This window comes from Crotalus tigris, unplaced genomic scaffold (assembly GCF_016545835.1).
Source record: "Crotalus tigris isolate CLP2741 ecotype Arizona unplaced genomic scaffold, ASM1654583v1 scf7180000017666.379230911805:20528666, whole genome shotgun sequence".
In the NCBI taxonomy this organism is placed as follows: domain Eukaryota; kingdom Metazoa; phylum Chordata; class Lepidosauria; order Squamata; family Viperidae; genus Crotalus; species Crotalus tigris.
Genome location: NW_024096552.1, coordinates 5,617,976 through 5,641,408, shown reverse-complemented (window position 1 = coordinate 5,641,408; position 23,433 = coordinate 5,617,976). Strand labels below are relative to the sequence as shown.

General features: G+C 39.8%; 1 protein-coding gene across 2 annotated transcripts in view; it reads left to right on the top strand.

Annotated features, from left to right (window-relative positions):
* The window catches only part of LOC120305174 (E3 ubiquitin-protein ligase TRIM11-like), a 37,240-nt gene that overhangs the window by 863 nt on the left and 12,944 nt on the right, over positions 1-23,433 (top strand). The window contains exons 2-7 of one of the 2 annotated variants that reach the window (XM_039336610.1): positions 2,013-2,108; positions 3,311-3,529; positions 4,357-4,379; positions 8,478-8,596; positions 8,875-8,907; positions 10,980-11,848. In XM_039336610.1, the coding sequence (XP_039192544.1) occupies positions 2,013-2,108; positions 3,311-3,529; positions 4,357-4,379; positions 8,478-8,596; positions 8,875-8,907; positions 10,980-11,494 (1,005 nt within the window). In that variant the 3' untranslated portion in view covers positions 11,495-11,848. Of the gene's footprint in view, positions 1-2,012; positions 2,109-3,310; positions 3,530-4,356; positions 4,380-8,477; positions 8,597-8,874; positions 8,908-10,979; positions 11,849-23,433 lie in introns of those variants that run through there. The other variant, XM_039336608.1, reaches the window with a different exon arrangement.

Below are 23,433 nucleotides of genomic sequence, written 5' to 3'. Positions count from 1 at the left end.
CTGCAACTGTGGCAAGAATTGTGGGCGCGCCAAGGTATGCCCACGTGTCACCTATCCTCCGCGAGCTGCACTGGCTTCCTGTGGGTCTCCGGACGCAATTAAAGGTGTTGGTTATCACCTTTAAAGCCCTGCATGGCATAGGGCCAGGTTACTTACAGGACCGCATTCTGCCGCACAGCTCCCAGAGACCGGTGAGGTCCCATAGATTGGGCCTCCTTCAGGTCCCGTCGGCCAGACAATGTCGGCTGGCGGGCCCTTGGGGAAGGGCCTTTTCTGTGGTGGCTCCGACCTGGTGGAATCAGCTTCCCCCCGAGGTTCGAACTACTCCCACCCTGCCGGCCTTTAAGAAGGCCGTTAAAACCCTCCTGTTCCGGCAGGCCTGGGGCTGATGCCCCCGGGGGGCCGGGATATGATCGGACTCGCGGTATGACTGCTTTATTTTATAGTTTTATCATTGTTTTAACTTTGTACGCCGCCCTGAGTCCTTTGGGATTGGGCGGCATATAAATACTGAAAATAAATAAATAAATAAATAAATAAATGGTTGTAAAATGGGACAAAACTTCACTTAACTGTTATGCTTAGCAGTGGAGAAATAGAACTCTTTGCCAGCTCACTTTTTCTAAGGAAAGATAAGAAAGATCTAATCTAAATATCAGCAAGAGGATTAACTGGCTAAAGTTTAAAGATCAGATGGGGAAGGAAACACTAGTGGATTTTCTTCCAAATGACATTTTTCTACATTTGCTATAGAGTTCTGCAAAGTCTTGAAATACCCCAAAATATTCCTGCTGGATCAGACCAAAGCCATCTCAGCCCAAACTTTTGTTTCTCAGTGGCTAATCTCATGCTTCTCAGATGATGTTGAGACTCTAGAAAGGGTACAGAGAAGAGAACAAAGATGATTAGGAGACTGGAGGCTAAAACATATAAAGAACGGAATTGGGTATGTCTAGTTTAATGAAGAGAAGGAAATAATTTAATAATTGGAATTGTATTGGTCTGAACGTGAACTTTAAAGTACACATGTTAAGACAGAATTTTTAAAAAGATGTATTAGAAAGCTTTGATTTTAGAAACATTTTAAATAAAAGTTTAGTGCTTTAAAATGGCTGAAAACGTATTTTTCCCTTTAAACAATCTGAAAGAATACAGTGAATTTTTTAAATGGTGAGGAACGGTTGCTGCAATTGGATATGTCTAGTTTAATGAAGAGAAGGACGAGGGGGGACATGATAGCAGTGTTCCAATATCTCAGGGGCTGCCACAAAGAAGAAGGAGTCAAGCTATTCTCCAAAGCACCTGAAGGCAGGACAAGAAGCAACGGGTGGAAACTAATCAAGGAGAGAAGCAACCTAGAACTAAGGAGAAACTTCCTAACAGTTAGAACAGTGGTTCTCAACCTTTTTAATGCCGCGACCCACAACCGGTTGTAAGTCGAGGACTACTCAACTGGTCGTAAGTCGAGGACTACTCAACTGGTGTAGCACCGTTTGCAGAATGGGACTTTTGGCGGGCTCAGCAGGGCAGAGACAGCCTGGACAATTCCTATTGGCTTTTGAAAGCCAATAGAATTACTCTATTCAAGAGAGTCTATTCTATTGGCTTTCAAAAGCCAATAGAATAAAAGGGAGTAGCACAGCTAAGGAAAAGGGGGAAAAAAATGGCGGACTGTGTTGTTTGGCGATCCCCGTGAAATGGTCGTTCAATCCCAAATGGGGTCCCGACCCACAGGTTGAGAACCACTGAGTTAGAACAATTAACCAGTGGAACAACCTGCCTCTAGAAGCGGTGAATGCTCCAACACTGGAAGTTTTTAAGAAGAGACTGGACAGCCATTTGTCCAAAATGGTATAGGGTTTCCTGTCTGAGCAGGGGGTTGGACTAAATGACCTCCAAGGTCCCTTCCAACTTATTATTATTATTATGGTTGCATATATCTTCTAATTAGGTCTTCCCTCAGATGTAATTCTTTACAGAAAAGAAACTCAAAGCTTGTATTTTCTCTTCAGATCAAGGTTGGGGATTGCCTGAAGGCTCAGAAGGAGGAGAAAGAAAAAATAGCTACATACAAAACGGACACAGAGCAAAGAGTTCAGGAGATGCTTGTAAGTATTGATCCAACGGTGAGGAGCTTCTGACCTAATAGGAAGGAGAACACCATCTGCCATCTTTAATAATAGGCAGCCTGTTTGTAAGTAGAAGTTCTGACTGAAATGAAATTAAAATTAAAGACAGTGTTAGGGCACAGAACGTGTTCTTAGCCTGGGGACTGTATCTTTGACTGGGATGTCACCATTGGCTGAATGAGTCACAGTTGGGTTAAGGACACCTATGAGCCATATTTTATATAATGGGTTTGGTTTGCATAATAAATGCAAACCATATTTCATCTTACTAAAAAAAATGTGAAATCAAATAAATAATAAAACATCATAGGAAAAAGAAACAAAAAACATTTGAAAAAGAAAATAATGCATCAATAGAATGCAAAAATCAAAACATTTTTCTGTATTTTTGTGGGATCCCTGATCCAAAGAAAATTTTCATGAGAGATCATTTAAACTGGACCTTTTTTTGGTTTTTAGAAACCTTTCCCCCTATGTTTGTTCAGGTCAAAAGGCATTTTTTTTCTCCCTAGGACAATGGTGTCAAACTCAATTTCATTGAGGGCTGCATCAGCATTGCGGGGGCCCTTGGGGGGGTGTATGGCCAGGGTGGGTGCAGCCTACCAGGTAGGTGTGGATGGAGTGGGGGTGGCCTACTGGGTGGGCATTGCCAGCTCTACATTATTTGCGTCAAGGGTGTCTGTGGGGGCTTGGGCAGGAGTGGGACAGATCTGAGGGTCTCTGGCAGAAGGGGTTGAACTGGGGCAAGCGCCAAGCAATGGTCCATTTCTTCATTCTCACAAAGGGTGACACCTCCCCAGCATGCACCCAGGGGGCAGGGCCGATGCAGCAGGGGCTGGTACCTCGCTGTTTCCGGACGGTCTTGTGGAGCTAAGATTGAATGCGTTTCAGCATAGATGGCCACCACAAAATTGTACATTGGCCTCTCAGCCGACATGGGCCAGGGCCAAGGCAGCACGGGCCGTTTCCTCACTGTTTCCAGATGGCTTCGCAGGCCACATGAAACCACTCATGAAACCCCCGGGCCATGTGTTTGACATGTCTGCTTAGGAAATTCTCCCATCTTGTTTCTGGACTCTTCAGGGAATCTGTTTAGTTATTATAACAATAAAAATAATTAAGTGAAATAATTAAAATAAAATAAAAACATGCCTTTTGCTTTTTCTGTCTTTTTGTTCTAGGACCAAATCAAAAAAGAGAAAAAAAACGCAGTGGCTGAATTCAGAGAACTACAACGGTGGTTAAAAAGACAGGAGAAGCTTCTTCTGGCCAGAATGGAAGAGACGGAGAAGGAGAGTCTGGCAAGAAGGGACAATGGTTTGGCTGGACTGTGCTCTCTTGACGATCTCATCCAGGAAATAGAGGAGAAGCATCAGCAGCCAGCCAGCAAACTCTTACAGGTCAGGCAGGAAACTGAGATCATAGAATCACAGGGCTGGAAGGGACCTTGGGAACCTGCAACCATCAAAAATACCATCAGTTGCCAAGCGGCTGAATTTTGATTACATGACCAAGGGGATGCTACAGTAGTTGTAAGTGAGAAAAAGTCAGGTTTTTTCAGTGCCATTGCAACTTTGAACAGTCACTAAATGAACTGTTGAAAGTCGAGGGCTACCTGCAATGGCTAATATTTAATTCAGAAAAAGCAGGCCATGTGAAAAGGAAGAATTCAAAGTGCTGGTCAGCACCCTTAATGGTTTTAAGAATGCCCGCTGAGGGGTCCTATTACCAATGAAGGGACTTGGTGGTGGGTGTTCTTTGTAGGGTCTCCCTTCCCCTTAATCTCCAGGGCAAGGAGAACCCCAAAATTGATGGCCTTCTACAAAGTTAAAACCACTTGGATTTTCCAAAGTGCCTTGATTCCAGAAGCATAAATGCAGGAAATTTTGGTATTTTATTGATGCATTGTTTTCTTTTTCAAATGTGTTTTGTTTCTTTTTTCTATGATGTTTTATTATTTTTATATATATACTATAATCTTTCTAATTCTGTTGGATTCAACCAGGGTATAATTTTTCTAAAACAAGAAAATAAAAATAAACAATACCTCTCTAAAATAGGTGAACTGCTGGGGAAAAAAGAGCAGTGGGATTTTTTAAAATAAAAATGGAAGTATATTTTTGTTAGTGTCTGGTTGTACAGAGGTTTCTCTCATTTATTTTATGAATATATGAATTTCATTTTCTGCATAGGAAATGGCTCAGTGGTTTCTCGCTCTCTTTTTTAGGACATTGGAAGCATCTTGGAGAAGTAAGTGAATCCACCCTCCTCTTTACAGTCTCAGAGATCAGCAGTTTTCCTATTTTGGAAAGTTCTGTTTGTATTTCGCAGTAATTTAATTTAAAGACAATGTATTGTATTTCAGGGCCTTGTAAATATTTCCACAGACAACCTCAACACAATATAATTAGCAATATTTGATATGGTGAATTATTGTGGTTGATCCCACAGTCAGCTAGATGTTTAAGTTGAATTTGGTATTTTTATCCACTTGTTGAATCCTTCCCAAGGATAGACAGAGGTTTGAAGTTGCTAAAGGTATCATCGTAGGATGTAAGCTGCCTTTTGCAATTGTCTGATAGTGGTTTTGTCAATGCTGATGGTGTTCAAGTGATGCTCCAGATGTTTTGGGATTATATCCAAGGCATCTATTAAATTGGTGCTATCTTTGCTTTCTTTTGCCACAGTTGTTCTACTTCTACTTGCACGTCTTTGTATTTTGTGATTTTCTCCAGTTCTTTCTCTTTTATTCCACTGTCTCCAGGTAGTGCCATGTCCACTATCCAGACTTTTTTATCTTTCTCATCAATAATTGTTAGGTCTTGGGTGTTATGCAGCAGCAGGTGGTTACTTTTGAATTCTAAAGTCCCAGAGTGCTTTAACTTCTTCATTTTCTATCACTTATTAGTCTATTTAATGGTCCCATTAGTTTATTGTAATAATAGTTATTGTAAGAACCACTTTTGATGCTAGATTATTTGTCCCCAGGATTTATCATTCATTTTCATGAACAAAATAATTTAATATGTTTCTATCTAGGAAGTACATTTGAACCCTTGCAGCTGATTCAACAATTTATGTTCCCTGAATTTTTTTTTCTGAAGGCGAAACTTTTACCTTCAGTATCTCTTCAAAGAACTGTTTCTAGCTAACTTGGTTGCTCTTCTCTTTCCAGCTCCTTCTACAACACTTGTTAATATGTGGTACACAAAACTCAACCCTTCAGCATAGAACAAAGTGGAAGTAGCACAAATCCAGATTTGGAAACTTTGCCTCTGTTTTTGTAATAGATGATACTGCTGATTCATATTCATCTTCAATTTGTATTTGGGTTCCCTTGCAACTAGTAGTAGATAGTTCTCGGCTTACGACAACAATGGGGACTGGAATCTCTTTTGCTAAGCAATGTGGTCATTAAGTGTGTGATCATGTGGCAGTGCCCAACTTTACAACCTTTTTCTGCCATATTTTTTAAATCATGTGGTTGATTAAGCAGATTACATGGTTGTTAAGAAAATTTGGATACTTCCAGTAGCTTGTTGGAACCCAGCTGGGAAGAAACATAATCACGTGACCCTGGGATACTACAACTATTGTAAATACATGCCAGTTACCAAACACCCAAATTGTGATTATGAGGACATTGTGGCAGATGTTAGGTGCAAAAACAGTTGTAAGTCACTTTTTTGACAGCTGATAACAACAACAACAACAATAATAATACAGTTGGAAGGATTTCCGGTTTGCCAATGCAGCCGCCATAGACGACTGGAAGGCAAGCTCCGTCTTCCGCGTCCAATTTTGCATTGCTGGGGGACCCTGGAAAGGATCGAAAGACCAGCAAGAAGGGGATCCGGGGCAGCTCTCCAAACTGGTGGATGAAAGACCAGCCATAGAAATATGGCTCATCATTAGGCTGCAGACAGCCAAAGTCACACCACCAGGCAATTATAAAGCAGCGCGGACGAGACTGGGTGAGATCTACCTCTCTTAAACCCTAACTTTTTTTTTCCTGCAGAAGCTGCCTAAAGTACTTTCCCCCCTATGGAGAGGGAAGGGAGATTTTATCCCTCCCTCTAGAAACACCGGCAATTGACTATCCAGGGGAGTTTAAAAATGTTGCAAGAACAATTTGATCCTAATTGGAATTTTATTTCTTAAAGTTTGTGGACTAAAAGACTTTCTATTCTTACAGAAGATCTGGGTTTTTTATTTATAAAAAAGAAGCTAAACTGAAAAGATTTTTTAAATATTGGATTCAAAAGAAAACTTTAAATTAGGGGTGACATCTTGTGACTGAACCTGATATTACAATCTGTTATTGCTTAAAAGAGACTTCGCCAGAAGCCCAGACAATAGATAAGACTATAACCTTGACACATCAGCTGTGAGAAGCTCAGCTGTATTCTATACTCAGTGATAATAAACTTTTCCTGCATTTTCTGATTGAAAGCTGTTAATCTAATACTATACTAAGAGAATATGGAGAAAGATCAGGAACAGATTCTCTTTATGTTGAAAGCAATTCATCAAATTATTCTAACACAGTGGTTCTCAACCTGTGGGTCGGGACCCCATTTGGGGTCGAACGACCATTTCACGGGGGTCACCAAACAAGGCTGTCCGCCATTTTTTCCCCCTTTTCTTTGGCCACACCCCTGGCACCCGGTGATGTATAAGTGGTTGGGGGTCACCACAACATGGGGAACTGTATTATGGGGTCGTGGCATTAGAATGGTTGAGAACCACTGTTCTAACAGCTACTGATGAAATAAGAGGTTACAGAAAAGAACAAGATGTCAGCCAAGAGATACAAACTCAAACTTTGACTAAAATTAAAAAATTAACTATACAGAACATAACAGAAAAAGTGGAACAATTAAGTATGATGACAGAAGACTCAACTGATCAGTGAATAGAAAATCCAGAAAAGGGACTAACAATATGGAAAAGGGAAAAGGCTTTCTACACAAATCAGAAGAAACCTGAGGATCAAGAAGAACAGATAGAAGAGAAAATAAACAGCTCAGGACAACTACGTCAAGATGGAAAAACAGAGAGAAGATTTGTCAGTCCTCTCAAAAAAATGGCAATCGGATGATTCCTTCTACATCAAACAATATACATGACAATGCAGGGAGATTTATTTGATGAATCAAAAGCACGGACATGGAAAATGATTTGACAAAGAAGGAAACTAGAATAAGACTGAAGAAAAGTGGGGTGCTGTGGACCTGTGAGTCCAAATGTAGAAGTAAATGTAAAGAGAATTAAAATAGAACATACTCAAATAGATAAGATGTGTATCTTGAATACTAGATATTGTTATGAATGGAGATAAAGAAAACTTTGATCATCTAAAACTTGGAAGTAGAAATATTAACAGTTGAATTTGAACATTGATAAAGGTTAAATGTAAAGGTAATTAAGATATATATATAAGCTAAAATTTATTGATGAATGTAATGAATATGTTTCTTACTTAGTGGGGGAAAATAAGCTTAAATATGAGATATTAGATATTAAAAGAAGAGAGGAAGTATTAAATGTTGAAATAAGAGAAATTTTGGTTATTAAAGATATTTGGAAATTATTAGAAAATAAGAATATTATATTGTACTACTAATTGGTTGATGTAAGATGGTGAGAATTCAAATAGATAAGATGTGTATCCTGAATATTAGATCTTGTGATGAATTGTGATAAAGGGAATTGGGATTAATTAAAACATGGAAATCATAAATACTAAACGTTAAATTTAAATATTAATGGTAAACTAAAAATTGGGAAAAACTAACCAGGACATTGATTGTCTAAAACGATTGAATGTTAAAACAACTAGGATATGTATAAACAAAAATTATTGATAAATGTAAAAAAGTTATTTTTATTTAATTGATATAGTAAGAATTGTATTTAAATGCGGGAAAAGAGAGGAAATATTTAATGCAATAGTTTGAGATTTGTACTAAAGATATTTGTATGTTATTGAATTATTGACCAACTCAGCCTCCACGTTGTTTTTCAAATATTTAAATGTGAAAATAGAAAATCAATAATTTTTTTTCAATAACAACAACAACAACAACAACAACAGTTGGAAGGGACCTTGGAGGTCTTCTAGTCCAACCCACTGCTCAGGCAGGAAACCCTATACCATTTCAGGCAAATGGCTGTCCACTCTTTTCTTAAAAACTTCCATTGTTGGTTGCTAAGAAATAATCATAAATAGAGGATTCCATGTAACTCTATTCATCTCTATTAAATTTCATGGCATTACTTTTAACCCATCAAGATCAATTTGAATGTTATACCCATCTTCTAGTCAATGTTGTTTTGCTCTGCCAGGTACCAGGCAAAGAAAACATTTGAGAATCCAGTGGATTTACTTCTAGAGCCAAAGTGGACAATCTGGGACTACAATGATATCACTGTGCTTCTGAAAAGCACCATGAAAAAATTGAGAGGTAATAAAAAAAAGAAATGAATTTTGCGTGTGAAAAAATGACAAAGGTTTTCCCTCATCCCAGTTCTCCCCCTATGACCAGTTTGTCTTCAGCCAATGCAGAACCACACAGGTGTTTTGAGAAACGCTGAGATGTTTGGAATAGTTCATATTCTGATCTCAGCATGTGTGGCCTTGAGCGCTGGCACAAACTAGTTCTGTACTTCCGGTCTTTGGGAGACCCTTCTGTTGCTCCATTTCCAGTGATGAGATGCTGAATTCCTCCCTTTTCTTCCCCAGATACTCTGGAAACTGGATTTCAATTACAGGAAGGTAAATATGAGACTATAAGAATCTCAGTCACTTGCTATTTTAAGCTCCGATGCCAGTAATGTTAAGAGAAATAAGAGAACGTTAAGAGAAAAGTAAAAAAAAGAGAAATATAGGATTAGATACCTTAAAGCAGAGGTCCCCAACCTTTTGGGCACCAGGGACTGGTTCCGTGGAGACAGGTTGAATGGTTTTGTGTGCTGCCTGCATCCCACGGATGGGGCTTTGCTTGTTTGTGTGGACCGGTTACTAGCATGCCACGGCCTGGTTCACAGCCCGAGGGTTGGGGACCCCTGTCTTAAAGACTATGAAGATCCAGTCAATGTAATCTAGATAATTGAAGTCATTTTTTGTGTGGAATGAAATATCTAGGCCAGTGATGGAGAACCTTTTAGAGACTGAGTGCCCAAAAACTGGCCCTGCCCCTGCTCCATCCCCTGCCCCACCCCACCCCACTGCCCACTGGGCCACTCACCGCCTCCAGGGCCCACCGCAGATCACCCAGCAGTGCCATGGTGGCCATGCCCTCAGCTTGCGCCCTGCAGCATCAACTGTCCGCGATGGGGTGTGAGGGCAGAGTCTTGTCTACACTGTCTGGCTGCCATGTCCTTGGCTGCACTGCTCCGTGTGGGCCGCACTCGGGGTGACTCTTCTCTGGGGGCTGCTGGTGAGGAGGGGGTTGTGGGGGGAGATAAGGCTGTGGCAATGGCATGTGTGCCCACAGAGAAGGCTCCGAGTGCCGCCTCTGGTACCCGTGCCATAGGTTTGCCACCACTGATCTAGGCAAATGGGAAAGTATGGGTGAGTACTGCAAGTAACATAGAATCCTCTTGATTTTACTTGGTCTTTGGGGGCAGAAAAATTAGGTCCTGGAGTCAAAGCTGGAACACCTGGGGTCAAAGTTGGAGCACTAGGGTGAGCCAGCAATTGATGAAAGCAGAGGATTCCTGTGATATCCTGATGCTCGTAGAGAAAAGGGCAAAGGTTCCTTACGTTCCACCATGCGTCCCAAATTACCTCTGGGGGATTCCTTTGACTCTGCCAGTTCACAATTGAAACATGGCAGCCTCTTCCTCTGCCTGATATTCTGGATTAAAGCTCCAGGTAGAGTCCCTGTTCCCACCTTGGCCCTCCCAAGAACTCACTGAAGGCAAAGCCAACCACTCTTCATTCCCGACCCCATTACTGTCATCTGCAAAGTGGAAGCTAAAGAGAGTGATGTGCAGGGTTGCTGGAAGTGTTGGAAGTGTTGTAGGCCAGGGGTCTCCAAACTTGGCAACTGTAAGACTTGTGGAGTTTAATTCCCAGAATTCCCGTGCCAGCATGGTGGAGCTGGAGGGCGATCAGCTGAGTGACAGCCTCATGGGACTCTTGGATGGGGGAATAGATCAGCCAAGCCAAGAGATGAATAGCTGAGCAGTAGAGCGATCAGCTAAATGTTGGCCACCTTGGATACTTGGCTGGGGGAATTGGCCAGCAGAGCCACAAGATGAACAGCTGAGCGGCGGAGCTGGAGAGTGATCAGCTGAATGGCGGTCACATGGGAGACTTGGCTTGGAGAATCTACCACTGGAGCCAAGGGTCGAACAGCTGAGAAGTGGAGCCAAGAGCAGGACAGCTAATTCACGGATCCTGAGTGGGTGCAGCTAAGTGGCATCTGGAGGGGAGGCAGATGGACTGGCAGTTGGCGAAGGCAACCTGAGTTAAGTGGGACTAGAAGGCCAGAGGCTAGAGAGATGCTGAACAGGCTGGCAGTTAACAGAGGATGGAACTAAGACAGTGGGAGAGCTTATGGAAAAGGATGTAGAGCGTGGACCTGGACACTAGCAGCCCCATCAGGGGAATTCTGGGAGTTGAAGTCCACAAGTCTTACAGTTATCAAAGTTGGAGAAGCCTGGACCACGCAATGCTTAGGTGTTGTTTAAAAAAAACAATGAGTCTTCCAGTTCTGAAGGGGGTATTTGGAAGTTGAACTCCATTCACACAAGAGGCTATAGGGTTGAACTCTTGGGGTCAAGACAAAAAACCAGGCCTGCAGCTGAAGCTCTTGTTCTTCCTTCCCTTCCCCCTTACAGTGAATGTAATTCTGGATCCAGATACAGCCCATCCTGGCCGTCTTGACATCTCCGAAGATAAAAAAAGCATCAAAGCAGTTAAGCCAGTTAAAGCAATATATCCTGTGGCAAACTGGAAGAGATTTGAATATAATCCTTATGTCCTTGGCTGTCAGAGGTTCTCAACAGGGAGACATTTCTGGGAAGTTATTGTAGGAGATACAGCTGGATGGCGTGTAGGGGTTGCCAACAAGCCAGTGAACATAACAAATGTTGATTTGCAGACCAGACGCTGGCAGATTGGGTTATGGGAAGGGACATATAGAATCTTCTCTCCATCAGTATGCTCTGAACTGGTCCTGACTGAGAAGCCCATGAGGATCCGCATCTCTCTCAACTGTGAAATGGGACAAGTGAGCTTTTTTGATGCCAGGACCACAGCTCTGCTTTATACATTCTCAGATGCTTCCTTAGTTGGAGAGACCCTTCTGCCCTGTTTCTTTTTGCGTGATGGCGCCTGCATAACACTTCCCTAAAATAAGGGGAATCCATAGACAATACTTTGGAAAAATCCCTATTTGCTAAGCAGTGGTGCCTGAAAGCCCTTAAAGCAGTGGTTTCTTAGCTTTTTGCCTCACTGAATTGCTTGCAGTTGGGTTATTGACCCGGAATTAGGAGACAACATAGGAAGTATCAGTTGTGAATAAGTGCACAACTGTCTTTGGGCACTTGCAGAGTCATGGATGCAGGGCCATGAAAGGACAGTAAGGAAAACACCCAATGTCCTAACCCACCTGGGAATATACGATGTCTTTAGGGCAGTGGTTCTCAACCTGTGGGTCAGGACCCCATTTGGGGTCGAACGACCATTTCACGGGGGTCGCCAAACAACGCAGTCCATTTTTTCCCCCTTTTCCTTAGCTGTGCTACTCCCTTTTATTCTATTGGCTTTTGAAAGCCAATAGAATAGACTCTCTTGAACAGAGTCTAATTCTATTGGCTTTCAAAAGCCAATAGGAATTGTCCAGGCTGTCTCTGCCCTGCTGAACCCGCCAAAAGTCCCATTCAGCAAACGGTGCTGCACCAATTAAGTAATCCTCGACTTACGACCGGTTGAGTAGTCCTCGACTCACGACCGGTTGGGGGTCGCGGCATTAAAAAGGTTGAGAACCACTGCTTTAGGGCAACAACCAAAAGAACATGTTTAGCTACTTCTGCTTTCTCCCTTCTTATCTACAGTGTGCCAGACTTACTGGGTGAAATCTTTATCTTACGTGTGTCAGCTTTGCTGGATGGGTTGCTTATGTAATCAGAAAGAATAAATACAAGGATTTCTGATCATTCGGGGCTTCTCTCTTTTAGAGGAGTCCGTCTTTCTTCAGCTGAATAAAAACGTAAAAGGTTAAAGGCAACTTCTGGTTTCCTGTATCAAGCAAAACCTCAGAACCTGCATATTGGGGTGGCTTTCTAACTTGAATTGTAAAAATGAAATATATTATTAAATAAATACATTATTCGACAAGATGCCAAATAGTACTCTTTTTCCTTCTTTCTTTAAGCCATTTTGCCTTTTATTAACTGTAAAAGAAGAAGCCAATCTAGTGTAGTGATTAAGAAATCAAGCTAGAAACCATGAGTTCTAATCCAGCCTTACGCACAAAGCCAGCTGGATGACCTTGGACCAGTCACTCTCACTCAGCCCTAGGAAACAGGCAGTGGCAAGCCACTCCCAAATCCTTGCCAAGAAAAGTGCAGGGAGATTTCTCCAAGGCAGTCACCAGGGGTCAACAATCTGAGGTACCCCAAAAGTGGCTTCGATATTGAGATGAGAGTCAGATCCAGTTTGGCCTAGTGGTTAAGGTGCCAAGGTAGGAACAGAAAGACTGTGAGTTCAGGTCCTGCCTTAGTTCTGAAAGCGAGCTGGGTGAGTTTGAGATAGTCATTCTCTCTCAGTCCAATCCAACTGAAAGGGTTGTTGTGGTGGTGAAAATTGGAGGAAGAAGATGTGTTGGATATGTTTGCCATCTTGAGTTATTTGTAAAAATAAAAAAGGTGAGCTATACATAATCAACCAACCAACCAACAAATATATAAATACGGTGAGTGAAACTTAACTCTGACATGGTGACTTTGAATCTAACCACAGCTCTCTGGAACATCTCAAAGCGTATAATAATAATAATAATAATAATAATAATAATAATAATAATAATAATAATAATAAAGCCCCCAGTGAGGCACTACCTTGACGTGGTTGTGGGGCTTGTGTACTCTGAGGAAGATGAGAGTTATGCCAGAGGTTCAACCATACTGGACAGGTCTCATCAGAGGAGTCAGACAAAGAGTGTCTCTCCCATACAAAATATGGTGAGACGTAAATTTCAGAATGCCATACCGGCTCGGATGTCACCTGGGTTAACAAGGTCCGCGCTAGATATTGGAGTTCCTGGATATCTGGTGAAAAATGGGTTACAGGACTCAGGACTGTTGGCTGAGCAACCAGGGCCAGCAGCTGCAGAACTACTGGAAGAAAAGGTGTTTACCCGTCGCAGATAAACAGTGATGGAAAACAAAGAAATAATGATCTGTTACTACAGATCAAGTCCAACAAGACGAGGATATCTAAAACGAATGCACCAGTTCTGGAAAGACCAACATCCAGAATCAGAAATAACAGAACAGAGACTAGCAGATCAACGCCGATTTATAATACGAAATAAAGTATTTACAGAAACAGAATTGGACGAACTGCAAAGGTTTACCCAGGGCAAAGAAATCAAAGCCTTACCAGAAGTAATTCAGAATATAGAGGCAAACCAGGGGGAGAATCCAGTAGAGATATACAACTGTTCTCATTTGGAAACCAGGCACCTCTTCCTCAGGAAGAACAAAACCCTCTAACTAAAGAAATAAAAGAACTGAAACAAAGAATAACTGAGCATCTAGAACAGCACAAAAACAACAGAATAAGGCTACCTGCATTGAAGCTTGTTTCAAAGAAACAGCTAGCACAAGCATTAAAAGATGCAAATACTGCAATATCAAGTATAAGCACCAATTCACTGCAAGAAACAAACCAACTAATGTACAGCATAGCTGCAGTTATAACAGAATACCTGGGATGCAAAATCAACAAAAAAGAAAAACAAACAAACAGTGCACCAGAAAAATGGAAGGTTAGACTAAAAATAAGATCAGCAAGTTAAGATCACATGCAAGCAAGCTAGAACAGATGAAAGAAAAGAAGCTGAAGAACAAGAAGACCAAAGAATACTAATCAAGAAATACCACTTAGAAACAAGGAAGATCAAGGAAGCACTGGAAATAATAAAGCAACAAATAACAGCTATAGCCAGGAAAAATTAGATATGAAGCTCGAATTGCAAACTATAGGCAGAACCTCCAATTTCAATCCAATCAGAAACGTTTCTACCAATCCATCAATGGAGAAACTGCAAGGAATCAGTCAGTACCTGACAAGGAAGAAACAGTGCAGTTCTGGAAGCAGATATGGGATAACCCAAAGAAATACAACAAGGATGCGGCTTGGTTAAAAGAGGTAGATGCAAATAAAACAGAAGTTGAAATGAAAGAACTAGTAATAACAACAAAAATGGTAGAAAAAAGAGCAAAGAAAATCAAAAATTGGTCAGCACCAGGTGAAGATGAACTGCATGGGTTTTGGTTGAAACATCTAACTGTTATACACCCACTCATTGCCAAGCAGTTCAACAATATACTACAAGGAGGAGAAATTGAAAAGTGGCTAACAACTGGGAAAACCTACCTAATAATGAAAAATCCAGCAAAAGGGGCAACACCAGGTAACTACAGGCCAATTACCTGCTTACCAACAACTTTCAAATTACTAACTGGTGTGATAGCTGATGCAGTACAACAGCATCTAGTTGAAAACAATCTCTTTCCACCTGAGCAGAAAGGAAACCGCCCCAATAGCAGAGGAACAAAAGATCAACTCCTAATAGACAAAATGATCTTGGAAAACTGCAAGAGAAGGAAGACCAACCTGAATGTGGCATGGATTGACTACAAAAAGGCATTTGACTCTCTGCCACATGATTGGATAATAAAGTGCCTAGAAATAACAGGAGTCAGTAGAAACATCAGAAAATTTGTGCAAAGATCGATGGCACAATGGAAGACACAGTTGCAGATCAATAGTGAGAAGCTGGGAGAGGTTAATATCAAGAGAGGGATATTTCAAGGAGATTCATTATCACCATTACTATTTGTTATTGCACTGTTTCCTCTGTCAACAATACTGAATAACTCAGGACATGGCTATCAAACATCAAAAACATCTGCCAGACTATCCCACCTCCTTTACATGGATGATCTGAAGCTGTATGGAAAAACATCATCTGAAATAGAATCGCTGCTCAACACTGTCCGTATATATAGCCAAGATATTGTAATGGAGTTTGGCTTGGACAAATGTGCCATACTTACTATCAAACAAGGAAAAATAGTGAAAACTGAAGGAATCAAGATGCCCCAGGAAAATAACATTAAGAGTCTGGATGAGGAAGAGTACTACAAATACTTGGGTATCCTTCAAGCTGACAACATCAAGCACACTGAAGTCAAGAAAAAGATTAGAAGTGAATACATCAAGAGAGTGAAGAAGATAAAACCCAAGACTTGATGGAAATGGTGATTAATGACTTGGCTGTTATTTTGAATATAGATAAAGATGAGTTACGTGGGGAAGTGGAAAGAATTTATAGAGTTAATTCTTGGATTGCAAAACAGAAGAATCTGCCTAGAGATGTGGTGATATATTTTGCTAAGAAGTCTTTGAGAAATCAGATTCTGCAAATTTTTTACAATAAAAGATTTCAGATTGCTGCCCAAGATATTATTATTTTAAAGGAAATTCCACCTAAAATTTTAAGAAGCAGAAAAGATTTTGCTTTTCTAGCAAATGAACTTAAAGCAAGACTGATGCCATTTAGATGGGAGATTCCGATGGGTATTGTTTTGAGCCATGCGGGGACACGTTATAGACTTAACACAGTTGTTAAAGCTAAGGAATTTTACAAAACGGTCCTGGGTGCAGGCTCACCTTTGCCCATGATGCACAAAGTCCTGAGTGATAAAGAGATGGAACAGAAACCTGAAGGTACAGGTGCGACGACTGCTGGACAGGTGGTATGGATGTCTCAAGCAGAGGTTAAAGAACAGAGAATGACCCGTGCAGCACATAAACGTAAAGAAAAAGAACAACAGAAAAAAGAAAAAGAAATTAAAGAATCTACTCAGCAAATTGTCTCAATGCCGGTGGGAGGAGCAAGACCCAAAAGCTCTGCAACATACTCTTCAGTAGCAGAATTTGAGGGGATCTTCTCCAGGCTCAAGGCCAAGGGAGATGGCAAAGCTCCTGACCTGGAATGTTAATGGATTAAATATTCCTCAAAAGAGAAAAAAAATCTACCATTATTTAAAGCAACACAACAATGATATTATCTGCTTGCAAGAAACTCATATTACATCTAAAGACCAAAAATACTTAAACAATCCTCGTTTGGGATCTCATTTTGTATCTCCCGCCCCTGGGAAAAAAGGGGGTGTGGTAATTTATGTTAAGCAGAATTTATCTGCTATCCTGTTAGAATCAGATCCTCATGGAAGATATGTTATGCTTGAACTTGGTTTATATGGCAAGAAAATTCTTATTGTGGGGCTGTATGCACCAAACCAGCAACAGGAGCAATTCTACAGGTTGCTACATCAGAAAATAACCTTGTTGGACTATAGATCTGTGATTTTAATGGGAGACTGGAATGGTGTCTTAGATATACAAAAGGACAAAAAAGGCTCTTCTACTTTTTTTAAACAGGCTAAACTACCTAAAGCCTTCTTTGACATGAAAGAAGATTGGGAATTGAGAGACTATTGGCGTGAACGTAACCAAGAAGAAAGGGACTTTACCTTCTTCTCAGATAGACACCAATCTTTCTCAAGAATTGATTTTTTTTTTGATCACAACAGATTTATACAACAGGGTGAAGAATGTAAAAATTTTTCCTAGGACATTGTCTGATCATAGTCCAGTTTGGATGGAACTGTTTGCTGAGAAAGAAGACAGGAGATCCTGGAGGGTGAATGAGAATTTATTTAAACAAGAAAAAAATGTTCACAAACTAAAGGAATGTTTAAAGGAATATTTTGCTTTAAATATGAATAAGGGAACATCAATGTCAATGGTGTGGGATGCAAGTAAAGCTTTTATGCGTGGTATTTTGATAAAAATGAATAACTTGCATAGACAGAAACAGATTCAGAAACGTAAAGATTTAGAAGAGGAGATTAAATTAAAAGAGAAACTCCTAATTTCAAATCCTTTAGATGAAAAGGTGAAAGGAGCTATAAAACTGTTAAAAACACAATTTAACATGTTGATGGCTGATCAAGCTGCAACCAATTTACTATTTATGAAACAAAATACATTTTGTAATGCTAATAAACCAGGGAGATGGTTGGCTTATCAGTTAAGAAAGAAACAGAAACAGAGGAATATAGATAAAATAAATTATAATGGTAAATTGGTTTATCAGAAAGAATTGATTAAGAAATCTTTTTTAGAATACTACCAAAAATTATACAAGAGTACTAATATTCAAACTACAGATATAAACAATTATTTAGGTAAAGTTAATTTTTCTAAATTAACAGAAGATCAGGAAAAAGAGATTAATGGTTTAATTACTAAGGAAGAAATTGTTACAGCTATTAAACAATTGAAATTGGGCAAAGCGCCGGGTACGGATGGGTTGACATCTATTTATTATAAAACTCTAGTAGAAGAGATGACTCAACCGTTGTGTGAATTGTTTAATAACTTATTACAGGGGTTAGAGATCCCTCCATCTTGGCGTAATGCATTTATATCACTGATTCCAAAAGACAATCAAGATCTTACATTGCCTAAAAATTATAGGCCTATATCTCTTTTAAATGTGGATTATAAAATTTTTGCAAAAATTTTAGCCAACAGGCTTATGGGGATCTTGCAGCAGCTTATACATAAGGATCAATCGGGTTTTATAACTGGAAGGTATATGAAAAATAATGTCAGACAAATCATTAACTTATTAGAGTATTTAGAAAAGAATAACCAAGTCTCTGCAGGCCTGATATTTTTGGATGCTGAAAAAGCCTTTGACCAAGTGAATTGGCAGTTTATGTTATGTCTAATTAAGGAGATGAATTTTGGACAAAATATATTACAAGTATTATCTAATATATATCAAAAACAGACTGCTCAACTTATTGTAAATGGGGGTTTGTCAGAGGCTTTTGTAATAGAAAAAGGTACAAGACAGGGATGCCCGTTATCTCCGTTATTGTTTGTTTTAACATTGGAAATTTTGTTGATTAAAATTCGGGAGTCTCAAGAAATAAAAGGAATAGAAATTAATAAAAAAGAATATAAATTAAGAGCCTTTGCAGATGACTTGGTTGTTACTTTGTCTCAACCTATTTGTTCGGTGGTAAAATTATTACAATTGATCCAACAATATGGACGTGTTTCTGGTTTTAAAATTAATAATAATAAGACTAAAATATTAGCTAAAAATATGACTAATGGTGATAAACAGGTTCTAGTTAAGTTAACAGACTTTGAAATTGTTGATAAGGTAAAATATTTGGGGGTTATATTATCTGCTTCCAATGCAAAATTGTATAAAAATAATTATGAAAAGCTGTGGACGGAGGTACAGAAGGATTTAAAAAATTGGAACAATTTACAGTTATCCCTTATGGGTAGAATTGCAGTTATTAAAATGAATGTCCTGCCAAAGTTTATTTTTCTGTTTCAAATGTTACCTATTTTAAAGAGTGAACGTAATTTAGATGAATGGCAAAAAGGTATTAATAAATTTGTTTGGGCAGGGAAAAAACCAAGGGTGAAACTTAAAATAATGCAAGATTTTCGTGAGAGAGGCGGACTCAAGGTACCAAATATGAAATTGTATTATGATGCTGTAGTATTAACATTGATCAGCGATTGGGTGAATTTAACAAATATAGAAATACTTCATTTGGAAGGTTGGGACTTACTTTTTGGATGGCATGCCTATTTAATAAAAAAGTGGATTGGGTTTTTAAGTCTCATATTATAAGAATCTCTTTGCTTAGAGTGTGGAGGAAGTATTATAAATGTGATTTTAAAATACCATTATGGGCTATACCTCGGCATGCCATAGAAGGCATAAGGAAAGGGGTTAATATGGATATGGTCTCTTATGCACAGTTACTTAGATGGGATGGCCAAGACTGGCAGTTAAAATCTTTGGAAGAATTAACACATGAAAATCTAACTTATTCATGGTTCCAATATAGACAAATAGTGGATAGATGGAAGATGGATTGTAAAATGGGCTGGCTCAGAGAAGATGAAATTCTTCTAAAACAAGTAAGAGATCAAAGGCCAACCCATATAAAGAGAGTTTATGGGGTTTTAGTGGAATTGGATTCAGAATCTGAATTAGTTAAAGATTGTATGATTAAATGGGCACAGAATATTGGTGAATCGATTTCAATGGATACTTGGGAACTTATTTGGATAAGAAATGTTAAATTCACACAAGCGCAAAATTTAAGAGAGAATTTTTATAAGATGTTTTATAGATGGCACCTTGATCCAAAGAAAATGTCCATTATGTACCCTAATTTACAGCCGAAATGCTGGAGATGTGGATACTTGGATGCTACTTATTATCATATCTGGTGGACGTGTAAGCATATAAAAGCTTTTTGGATTAAGATATGGTGGAATATTCAGAGAATTTTTAGAAGGAGGGTAAAATTTACTCCGCAATTATTTTTATTAGGTATTGTTACTGATTGTGATGCTAGGGAGGTTATATTGATGTTAAATTTGATTACAGCCGCTAGGCTGTTAATAGGACAATATTGGAAGAAGGAATCCTTGCCTACCTTACAAGAGTGGTTTTATAAAGTTTCGTATTTGGCAGAAATGGCAAAGATTTCGGCTTTTTTAAAGGAGCAATCTCAAGAGAAATTTTTTGCGGTATGGGAAAAATGGATAAATTTTATACAACATAATTTGGATATGGAAAAATATTATTTAGCTTTTCTATAACTTGTAATGATTGTTTTTTTTCTTTCTTCTTTTTTTTACGCTTTATGTATTATTATTCATATACTTTTTTATATATGTTTTATTTTTCGTCTACCTTTTTCTTTTTTTCTTTCTCTCTCTCTTTTCTTTTTCCTTTTTTCCTCTTTTTTTTTTTTAGTATATATTATTCACTTTAAAGCTTATGTTATGTATATTATTATTATATATATTATGATTACGATTTTTATTATTATTATTAATTATTTTATAAATTGTAAACGTTATTTTTAAAATTTGTTAAATAATCCTATATTCAGTTCTGGGAAGTCGGGGGGGGGGGAGGGTGGGGTGGTTTGGGAGGGGGGGTGGATGTTTATCTGTAAAATTTCTGAAAAAAAATTCAATAAAAAAAAAAAAAAGAGAGTGAAGAAGATCTTAAAGTCCAAACTCAATGGAGGAAATACCATAAAGGCAATCAACACCTGGGCAATCCCAGTCATTAGGTACACAGCTGGAATAGTGGACTGGACTCAAGCAAAACTAAAACAATGGATAGGCAGACCAGAAAAATAATGACAATGAATCATGCCCTTCATCCACGCAGTGACATTGATAGACTTTATCTACCAAGGCAAATAGGTGGGCGTGGAATGCTACAAGTACATCAGATGGTTGAAGAAGAAAAAATGGCTTTGGAAGAATATCTGAAGAACAATGATGAAGATGCACTGAAATTAGTATATCAGGAAGGTTTACTAACTACTGGAGAGACCAAACTGGCCTCAAGAAAGACCAAATGAAGAACAGAATAGAGGCATGGGAAGACAAAGCACTACATGGCCAATACATGAAAAAAAATAGCTGGGAAAGCAATAATAATAAAACCTGGCAATGGCTAAGAGCAGGAAAATTGAAGAAAGAGACCGAGGGACTAATTCTGGCTGCACAAGACCAAGCCTTAAGGACAAATGCATACAAAGTCAAAATTGAGAAGACAGCAACAGACAGTAAGTGCCGCCTATGCAAAGAAGCTGAAGAAACAGTGGACCACTTGGTAAGCTGTTGCAAGAAGATTGCACAGACTGATTACAAGCAGCGGCATGACAAAGTAGCAACAATGGTGCATTGGAAGATCTGCAAAAAATATCATTTGCCTGTAAGCAAAAACTGGTGGGATCATAAAATAGAGAAAGTCATAGAAAATGATAAAATTAAACTGCTCTGGGACTTCAGAATTCAAACAGACAAGCACCTGCAACATAACACCCCAGACTTAACAATTGTCGATAAGAAAGACAAAAAAGTCTGGATAGTGGACGTGGCAGTGCCTGGAGATAGCAGAATAGACGAGAAAGAACTGGAGAAGATAACAAAATACAAAGACCTACAAATAGAAATAGAAAGACTGTGGCAAAAGCAAGCAAGGGTAGTACCAATAGTCATAGGCTCCTTGGGTGCAATCCCAAAACCTGGAGCACCACTTGAACACCATTGGCATTGACAAATTCGCTATTAGTCAATTGCAAAAGGCGGCCTTACTAGGAACTGCTTCCATCCTGCGACGATATCTGTAATACCATCAAACATCCACATCTGCCTATCCCAGGTCCTGGGTAAGGACTCGATAGGTAGACAAAATGCCAAATCCAGTCTGAACATCTGGCTGACTGTGCGATGATCCATAATAAAGAATTTTAATTTCTCTGTTGGTGAAAAAATAAATCAGAAAATCTCACAGTTGATTGCATTTAGCTGATTCAAAATAACTTCTTTATATATATATCAAAATATTTACAATATCATACATTCTTCTTTACAGCAACATAACTCAATTGAAGACTTCTCACAAAGAGATACAGAGACAAACCTGAGACTGAAAATTCAGCTTCTAACTCAATACCTTTTGCACAGACTCAGTAGCACTTTCTTCACATTGGCTGACTGAGTTACCACATGACTCTTTCTGCTCATGAATATTCCAACAAATAATAATCATAATAATCATAATCATAATAATGTTGGAAGGGACCTTGGAGGTCATCTAGTCCAACCCCCTGCTCAGGCAGGAAACCCTATACCATTTCGGAGAAATGGCTGTCCAGTCTCTTCTTAAAGATGGACAAACTGCTGCTGGCAAAGGAGCAAGTGACGAATTCAAATGAATATACCTAATACAGGTAGTCCTCGACTCACAACCACAACTGAGCCCAAAATCTCTGCTGCTAAGTGAGACGGTTGTTACATGAGTTCTACCCCATTTTAACAACCCTGGGGGAAGAGGGAGAAGGGAATGAATATGTTTTGGCAGGAAAGAGGAGGGGAGCAGGGGATAGAGGGGGTGAGAGGGAGAGGGGAGTCTTTGGGGGCAGAGGGGAGGAGGGGAGTGGGGCCTCCCGCTCACCTGGCCACCCCACGGAATGAGGGGGAGCAACGCATGAGGATAGGAAAGGGGAGAAAGGAGTGTGAGGGAAAGGTAGAGAAAAGTCTGTGAGGAAAGGTTGAGAAAAGAGGAGGAGGAGGAAGGAAAATGAGAGATGGAGAGAAAGAGAGGCAAGCAGGGGAATCAACGGAGGAGCAGAGGCAGTGGCAGGAGAGACCAGCAAGTAGCAGAAGAGAGAGAGGAAGAATGGCTGACTAGCCATGTGACCACCCCACACCGTGTCACCCACCTGTGGGAGGAGGCTGCCCAAGAGACCAGCTGGAAGGACAAGACAGCAGAGTCCTGCTGACCCTGGCAAGCGGAGGTGTCTGAGGGAGGGAGCAGAGTGGATGGGCAGCCCCAACCACGGACTGTAGCAGGGGAAGGCGCCCGGGCGGTTGGAAAAGAGGGCCAGGGGAACCTGGACCCCAGTGACTCTTTGTGGGGTAGCGGTTCTTGACGATCTTTCTTGTCACAGTTGTTAAGTGAATCACAGCAGTTGTTAAGTTAGTCACACAGTTATTAAGTGAATCCGGCTTTCCCATTGACTTTGCTTGTCAGAAGGTCACAAAAGATGATTACATGACCCCAGGATACTCTAACTGTCATAAATATGAACCAATTGCCAAACAACTTAATTTTGATTCAATAATCAGGGGGGTGTTGCAATGGTCGTAAGTGTATGAATCTGTCATAAGACACTTTTTAATGTCTATATACATTAAAAATGAGAAATGTTAAAAATGCTTATTTATCTGACTTCCATAGACGCCAAATTTAGAGCCACTGATCTAGCAGACTCTCAAAGGGATGGGGATTACAGCAAAGGCAGGTCAACAAAGTCAAGATGGCAGCCAGACCCGCCTTCTACCCATATGTAAATAAGGGGCGGGCTTCCATCCCTGAGGCCTTTGTTGCTTCCCACTACAGTTTTTCCTGCTTTGCAG